The sequence below is a fragment of the Corvus brachyrhynchos genome, unplaced genomic scaffold, assembly GCF_000691975.1.
Source record: "Corvus brachyrhynchos isolate BGI_N302 unplaced genomic scaffold, ASM69197v1 scaffold101, whole genome shotgun sequence".
Taxonomy (NCBI): Eukaryota; Metazoa; Chordata; class Aves; order Passeriformes; family Corvidae; genus Corvus; species Corvus brachyrhynchos.
The window spans coordinates 18312819-18321255 of NW_008237239.1; the positions used below are offsets into that span (position 1 = coordinate 18312819).

The 8437-nt window shown below is 52.9% G+C and overlaps 1 protein-coding gene across 5 annotated transcripts in view; it reads right to left on the reverse strand.

Annotated features, from left to right (window-relative positions):
• Nucleotides 1–3670: 3670 nt before the first annotated feature.
• Nucleotides 3671–8437, reverse strand: part of RRBP1 (ribosome binding protein 1) — a 19998-nt gene continuing 15231 nt past the window's right edge. For 2 of the 5 annotated variants that reach the window (XM_017730076.1, XM_017730077.1), the window contains exons 16-22: nt 8071–8142; nt 7791–7886; nt 7248–7331; nt 5629–5712; nt 5060–5158; nt 4473–4616; nt 3671–4214 (exon numbers count right to left, since the gene is read on the reverse strand). In XM_017730076.1, coding sequence (XP_017585565.1) covers nt 4176–4214; nt 4473–4616; nt 5060–5158; nt 5629–5712; nt 7248–7331; nt 7791–7886; nt 8071–8142 — 618 coding nt within the window. In that variant the 3' untranslated portion in view covers nt 3671–4175. The remainder of the gene's footprint in view (nt 4215–4472; nt 4617–5059; nt 5159–5628; nt 5713–7247; nt 7332–7790; nt 7887–8070; nt 8143–8437) is intronic. The other 3 variants (XM_017730078.1, XM_017730079.1, XM_017730080.1) reach the window with 3 other exon arrangements.

Consider the following 8437-nt stretch of genomic DNA (forward strand, 5'->3'; position numbering starts at 1 on the left):
CCTGGGTCAGTGACTGATTCCTCTCCAGCCTCTGGATCAGCCCTCCTGCAGCGGGGCTGGCACTGCTGGATCTGGGTAAGCACTTAGGGAGCTGCTGTGCCTTCTGCAGCTACTGCCCTTCCCTGCTCTTGGGAGAAGGAAGAGCTGGAGGGATACGGGGGGAAAGCAGGTTTGTGTCTGCAGTGTGCTCCCCTCCTTGGCCCTGCATGCCCCTGCTTGCTGCAGGCTCCAGTTCCCAAACAGCACCTGCTGTGTGCCCTTAGGCTTTGGGCCTAAATTCCCACTGGTTGGGGGCCTTCCTGGGAGCCATCTCCCTGTTTGCAGTCTGAGCAGCAGGAGCCCGGCCATGTGTTGGTTGTTCTGCACTACCTTCCGTGTGAGGAGTGAGGGAGCTTTCTCTGGCCAGCCCTACGGAGCCCGGGCAGTCACAGGATGGCTCTTCCTCCCTGAGCTGTTGCCAGCTGTGCAGGGACAGAAAGCTGCAGTGTCCCCTCGGCTCCTGGCAGAGCAGTGCCAGCGCTGAGCTGCTGTGTTTGGGGGCCAGGGCAATAATGGGCCATGACCTAACTCAGCATGTGCCCTTTCTGGCCATGCTGCGTGGTTAAACCCCTTCATTAAAGACAGGCATTGACTGACTGCTCTGACTTGGCACCCATGCGGGTCACAGGGCTGGGAGCACAAGGGTTTCTGATGCAAAGGGATCCATTGGAGTGCAGCTTCCTGATTCTGAGCAAAGCAGACTGGCCTGGATTCTGCTGGGGCTTTTAGCCTGTCTTTCAGTCACCTGGGGGCTCGCCCAAGTGGGTAAAGATCCTCGTAAACAGCTCCTCCTTGCCCAAGTGTCTGCAGTACTGATCTCTGTCCAAAGTCCAGGTGGAGATAAGGAAACCAGTGTGACACACTGGGAGTGGTGCTGCCTGACAAACAGGCAACTCCTAGCCAAGATCCCACTGATAGCTGGTGCCTCCAGGCTGCAGGCATCCTTATCTAGCCCAGGTGAGAGTAGTCACTCCTGCCTGGGATTTCCTTCCTTGGTCAGAAAATGGAGCAGGAGACACTGCAAAAGAGGAAGGATGTCAGACCTGTAAGGGAGAGCGCTTCCCGCAATGTGAAAGCCCTTGGATTGGGGACTTGGTTTCAAAGTGCCTTAGTCCCAGAACTGAGTGATAAGAGGTGACACTTTGGGCCTTGGCAGGGTGTGGCAGCTTCAGTCAATTGGAGAGTCTGGCTGCTTTTAGGACTCTGCACAGGTCCCAAAGTGTATTGATCTTTGTGCTCCAGAGCTAACAGTCTTAATCCTCAGAGCTACAGTGCTGTGGGCTTGTCCACACTGTGGGGTTTGCTGGCCAAACTTCGCCTCTCAGGGTTGTTTGTCCTGCTTTTTGAGGGGTTGAAACTCTTGCGTCTTTTCTTCTAAATCACCCAGACCTTCTGAAAAGGCAAGAAAAGCAGGGAGAGACAACATGATGAATGCTTCCTTATAACTTGGCTGGTTGCTGGGAGAAATCACTTCCTAACAGGATTGCATGAAGAACAAGGTGAAGAGATTCAGGTGAAGGAGGCAGCTCAGTCCCACAAGTTCAAAAAAAAAGCCCAGGTAGTGCAAACATTTTGAAGTCTACATGCAGGCAATGGTTACCCAAAAGCCAATTTTGTCCATTGGGCCTGGGAGAAGATGAGAACAGGAAATGAAGACTGATAATTCAGGCCTCAGTGTAAACAGCAGGCAGTGTAAATGTAATTTACAACCAAGGTTTAATTGAGTGTCTTAAACTGTGCCTTGATAAGCCCAGGCACCCAGGCTGTAAAGTAACTCCAGGCATGGCTGAATCAGCAGAAGGAGGATCCAGTGTTCTTATTCCAAGTCACTGCAGCTGAGCAACTTCATGATCTTTACCAATAAAGGTACCGGCCTGCAGGGCAGGGGCTGCTGTGAGTCATGAGCTGCTAAGCACCAAGCCTGGGTGGCTCTCCTGGAGGAAAGGAGGTGACTCTGGCCGGGCACATGGCAAAATCCCACCACCTGTGGGGAGAGCAGGGGCTGGCCAGGCCTCAGTTCCATATGGTCTTGGGCAAGGTTTGGCTTTCTCCTGGCCCCTCAGGATGGCCTTCCCCTTCCATCAAGGTGCCAAGGGAGTTAAAAAATGGCAACAGTACCACTACAGGTGTAAAAAAATCAGCTAAATGTCTTTCCCCAAAGAGCATTGGGTTTTTTTCAGCTTTGTGTCACAAGAACAGTCCTTCTCTTTCTTCCTAAAACAGCCAGCTCAGCATTGTGTGCCCCGGGGCTGGGCACACTGAACCTGCTCTGGGGCAGCCTTTGGAGCCCCACTGGATCTAACCTGCTCTGTGGTGCACTCCCTGCACTGGCTGTTTTGGGGTCTGTTACTGTTTCTGTGGACAGGCCTGGGTATCTCTGCACAGGAGCCCCACAATAAAGGAAAAAGTTGTTGCAAAAGCAAAAAACTGCAAAACCAAAGGAACTGCGTCACTTCCTGGCACCTGTGGCTGTGGGGCCCTTCTCCATGGCTCCTGGGGGGTGGGAGCCACCCTGACGTGCTCGACAGCTCCCTCCAGCCTGTGGGCTGGGTGGGGGTTTTGTGCAATCCTGATAAAATGCGGGCATTCCCTCACTCTTGGGGAGCTTCAATCCAACAGAGTGCCAATGCTGACAGGCTGAGGTCACCAGTGGCCCTTGATTCATGCATTCCTCTGTATGTGCCACGAAGTCCAGGAAGATAAACCACAGGCTAATCCTGGCTGTGGGGCAAAGGTCTGCTTCCCGAGTTTGTCCCTCTAGGATTTTCAGCTCCCCATTTTCTTGGCCCTTTCTCTTATCTGGTCCCAGATGAATCACACACCCTCCTCCTGCACCCTTCATCATGGCCCCAAAAGCCACAGTGCTGAGGCAGGGACAGGATGTCCCAGTCCTGTGGGGTCTCTGGTGTGTAGTACAGCGGTTGGTCACACATTGGCCTTCCCCAGGAACAAAATGGAAGCAGGTCTGCCCCTCATCCTCCTTCCTGGCCTTGGCTCTTTGCACGCACTGGAGTGACTGAGGGGCCTTTTCCTCCCCTCTCTCAAATCCTGCTGATGTCAGCACTGGGCTCAGCAGCTTTATTGTGGGGAGACAGCCACCAAGCTGTCACGTGGCCTCTGCCATTTCCTAAGAAACCAGCTCAAAAATAAAAAAGGAAAACAAAAGGAAAGAACAACAAAAGAATGAACAATTGGAGAAAAAAAAATAAAAAGGAAAGCCACAAGAAGAAAACAGAGGACTGGAGAGCCTGACGGTAACTGAGGGCCACCACCACACAGCACCCACAGGGACAGATTACAGGGGAGCACTAGGTTTTAAAGCAAGCAGGAGGAGTGGTCCCTGTCCCCACCATGCCCCTACTGCCATGCAAAAGTGTCAATCCCTCTGCCAACCCCCACACAGGGAGCCCAGCCCTGGATCATCAGTGGGAAGGAATTGTTTCTCTCCTTTGCCTATAGTGGATCAAAACCAGGGGATGGCTTCTGTGACATAACAAGCAAGGGGGGAATAAAGAAGATGTTCTTGGCCAAAGCAGAGTCCTTCTTCAGTGACCCCAAAACCCTACCTGGCTTGCAAATTTAAAAAACCCAATACAAACAAAACCCCAAGAAAAACAAAGCAAGGACAAGCTCTTTTCACTACATCATTTTAATTGCATCGACACCCAGAAATACACGTGCCAAGAGCCACCCATCCAAGAGGGCATCCTTCCATGGTGGGTCTTACTTTCACACTCCTTTCACTCAAAAAAAAAAGGAAAGAAAAAAACAGAAAAAGGAAAAAAAATATAATTGCACTGGTTGATGTAAAAACGCAGTCTTCCCTTTTCACACGTTGGTGGGTTCTGCTGGAACAGGAGGGTGAAGCCCCAGCGTGTGCCCAGCGTGGCCACAGCAGCTCCCCAGGAAACGAAGACTTGTACAAAACAGTATGAAGATTTTCTTACAAACTGCAGTGTTTACTGGCTGGTTTTTGGGGGGGGTTTTGTATGTTTTCTTGTAAGTTTCAAAACTAGGTTTTGGGTCGCTAATGGCTTGGTATCTTTTATCTACAGTAAATTCAGCATAAATTTTTATTTTTAGGAATGTGTAAGGCATTTTGGTAAGTTTACTGTAAGGTCCAGGGTGAAGACTTGTCAAACTGAAGTCCCTTCCTTTGAACTGTCCTCTTTCCCCTGGAGAAGGAAAAAAGAAGTGGGTTACTCAACTGGCTCAACCTTTTTCTCATGGCAGCTCAAGCCCCAAAGCATTTCACAGATGGGGCAGGGAGAACTTTGACCACCATCTCATGTGATCCCAGGGTTTCCCAAAACCACCCAAATGGTTTCTGGCAGCAAAGGCCACCTTGCCTCCAGTTTTAAACCCCTGCCTGGTGCACACTGCCCCATGGCCTCCACCAGCATCAAGGGGAGGGCCATGGCCACCACCAGTACCGTTTCCTGAAGCTGTTCTTTCAACTTCTTCACCATTTCTCTCTCTTTGGCCAGTTGGTCCTGGGTAACCTTCAGTAGCTCCTGTAGTTTGGTTGCTGCCTGGCCCAGGTCCTTTGTTAATTTTTTTTCTTTTTCAAGTCTTTCCTACATGGCAGTCAAAAGAAGGCATCTGCCTGAGCCTCCCTTTGCCTGCTGACCTTCACCCCTTCAAAGCACCTCAGGCCTGCATCAAGCTGTCTCAGTGACCACAGGCCAGGGGAACACCTACTTCCCTCCTGGACAGGGAGAACAGGCATCCCCCAAAGCTACAGCTCTCTCTGGCCCCCTGGAGATGCCATGGGCTGAGACTGGATGCTTTCCCAGTGTGTGAAAAGCCCAGCCTGTGTGTGTTTGCTCAGGGCATCACACTTCTCTTGGCCTGCAGGGATGCAGTAGCTGTGACCCTGCTGTCCTTCAGCCACGGTGGAGCTCTCAGCCCTCTCCTGCAGGGTAACCATGGGCCTCACTCCTTCATCCTCAGAAATGATAAATCATGCCCTTAGTCCTGCTCGGACATGACTTTTGCTGTCATAGCACAGCCAAATCACCTTGAGATGTTGGGCCTCCTCCCTGTCTGAAGCTGCTGCATGTTCAGCCAGTCTCAGCTTTTCCAGCTCTGCTTGCAAGCTGCGTGCTAAGCTCTGGGCCTGCAAAAGGACACACTCAGTAAGCACAGAAGCCAACGGCATCTCCCACACATCCTGCTCCAGCCATCCCTGGGTGCCCCCTGGGTGTGTCCTGCTGCAGCGCTGGGTTGTCCAGCAACAGAAGGCATTGCTTATGCTGATACAGCTTCCACCAGGGAGATGGCATTTCTCACCAGGAGCAGCAGGAAACCCAGCTAAAGCCCTTAACCCTCAAAGCAAAAACCTGGCACAAGACATGGGGGCACTGGGAGAGCTGAATTTGAGGGGCCAGTGATGCCACATGGCTTTAGCACAGCAGCTCTAAGAAGTCCTTCAGCTGTGGGAGAGAATGTCTCACAGCCATGTCTGAGGTGTGGACAGTGATGGGGAAAAAGCCTTCAGATTAATTCTTCAAATTAATTCTTGGGCTTTATTAGCAGCCAAGAACCCAGGAAGGCTTTGCAAACCCTGGTATCCTCGCCCACACCCACCTCCTCCAGCTCCCGTGCCAGCTTTTGCCGCAGCATTTGCTCCTTCTCCGCCAGCATTTCGTTCTGCTCCAGCTGGGTTTTCAGCTGTGTTGAGAAGAGGGGAAAACACCCAGAAATAAAATTTTAAAAAGACTCACGAAATGAGCTAGCAGGGACATCACCAAGAGAGCTGGGCTGGACAGAAGAAATAAAAACGGAAGCATTCACCATGGCACCAATGGGCAATAGGTACCAGCATCCCCCCTCTGCTGGGAGGTTGCTGATGGGGGGGCCTGGGGCTTGGCTTAGCACTACTAAATCTTGCTTGCTCCTCAGGCAGCACCAGCTGGCATGTGGGATGAGAGGCACCCCATAGAGAAAGATGTGCCTGGCAGGCTCCCATGACTGGGAGAAGGCTCCACAGTTAACAGGATTAAAAGAGAAAGAGCACTGCCACTGGCAGAGATGTCAGCCTGGAAGGGAACAGCTGCTGCTAATGCCCTCAGCCCAGCTCCAGCAAGATTTATGGAGCCTCTGTAATCCTAATCCCCACTGGCTGGGAAGGGATCCCAGCACAGCTCTGTCAGGGTATTGTCCCCTTCCTCTGAGGAGACCCAAGCTCTGAGCCCCACAGGGCATTGTCACATGGCAGTGCTGGCCCAAGGGCTTGGAGCATGTCCTGCCTGCATCCCCCAAACCTTGCCAGCCTGGTGCCAGGACAGAGGGCTCCCAAGGGGAACAGCCTGGTGAAAGCTGGCTGCTATATTCCCTATGGGAACAGGATCCATGGTTGATTGGGGGAGGCGGGGCTGGGCTGGCTGCCCCCAACACAGGGTGGGACACAACACAGCTGTGACAGCCCTGAGCAGAGTTGTGTGCAGTTCTCCATGTGGTGAGAGATGGTGACACAGGCCAGGGACATGCTTAAGGGTCAGAGCCTCCACAGGAGTGGTCTCACCACCCCAACCTCGAGGGGTGCAGGCTCACTTGGCTCAGCTTGTAACCCCACTATTCTCCCTCCTGTACGTGGCTCTTCACCTCACTCAGCTGCTGCCTGGCCTGAGGGAGGAGCAGCAAGCAGCAATATCTCTGTGCCACAGCCTTCACACGACCCACAGGGGCCTACAGGTAAAGCCTGCCAGCTTTTTGGCTTGCACATGAGCTGGAATGTTTGGAAAACCACCTCGGTTTCTGCCAGAGCAGGACAGTGGTACCTAACCTGGGCAGCTGGAGGCATGACAGCTCCCAGGGATGCAGAGCATCCACCTCATCTGCTCTGGGATGGATGGACGGATGGATGAACACACAAACCCCTGCCCCAGAGTGGTGGTGTGGTGACAAGTGTCCAGTGGCGGGGCAGCTGGGTTTTTCTGCTACACAGCAGCTTGAGCAAGCCTTGCTGCTCCCCCTTGCTTCTCACCCCCATCACCTCCCAATCAGGAGGAAAGACAGGCAAGTAAAAAATCTCCTTCTGGGTCTCAAGCACTGCCTCTGAATATGTGGTCCCCACCAGGCTTCCCCATGCAATGGCTGTGCCTTCCTGCCCTCCCTCAGCCCCACAGGAAGGGTGCTGGCCCCACAGCTGGTTTGCAAACCAGCCCCAAGGACCCAGCAGGGCATCTCCCAGGGTCCCTCCTTACCAGGGCCAGCTCCTTGCTCTGCTTCTGCGTTTCAGTCTTTGCTGCCTCCAGCTCCTCCTGGGACTCTGACAAGAGCTGCCTCAACTGTCGAGGAGGAACAGAAAGGAGAAAAAAAATAGTCCTTTTATGCACTTGGTTTTGGAACTCTTTGGCCTAAGGAGGCTTTTTTATGATGCAACATCTCAAAGAGGTCATGGTGGCATCACGTGCTGATCTGCCTTCTGATGCCTGCTCAGAGAGACAGCCATGGGACAGGCCTGTCTCACCTGAGCCACACAGACCACACGGGCCACCTGGGAGCAGCAGACAGCACCTCCATACAGATCTCCCTGACCCATCACCTTGCCCATGGCTATCCTGGCTTTAGGAGTCTGCAACCCAGACTGGAGCAACCATCTCCATCTGTTTTCTCCTTCTTTGCAAAGCTGCAGATCCCTGGGGCACTTCCCAGAATCCCAGGGCACTCCTCAAATCCTCAAAACGTGCATGGGTGGTGAGTCAGGGTTAGAAGAAGGTGAAGAAGGCAGCAGCCACCACACTTACGGCTCCAACTTCTTTTGTGTAGTTCTGGCGCTCGGAGCTGGCTGTCTCCAAGTGATTTTCCAGTTGCGTTTCCAGAAGAGAGGTGTATTCCTTTAACTGGATTAAAAGAGAGGAAAGCAGGAGGGGGTTGATTGCTTGAGGTCCAACACATCCCAAACATCCTATGGTTAAAGCCTGCCCTCCCCAAGGCAAGTCAGGAGATGGGGCCTGACTCAAGGCAAGCCCAGCGTGCGCCTCTCTGGTACCCATGCAGAGACCTCCCCTCCCCAAAAAACCTCACCTGATCTGTGCTCTGCAGATCTGCTTTCAACTTCTCCACCATGCCTTCCAGGGATTTCAGCTGCAGGTGTGACTGAAGCAGAAAGGATCAGAGGAGGACACTGAGCACCTCTGGCTCAATCAAAAACTGGCTGCTGCTTCACTCCCACCTCATCCTGCACCCATCAGGTAGAAGTCTGACATCCAAGGGGAGCTCCACAGAGGAGCTCTCCTTCCCAGGGAGGACAAGTCTAACACACACATGCAATAAATCGTGGAGCAAGGCAACAGCTCTTGCCTGCAGTGCTTCAGGTGGCTGCAGTCAGGTTTCAACACCCAAGAAACCAGCAGCAGACTCAGCACCAGCTTACCGCTCACAGCAGTTTTTC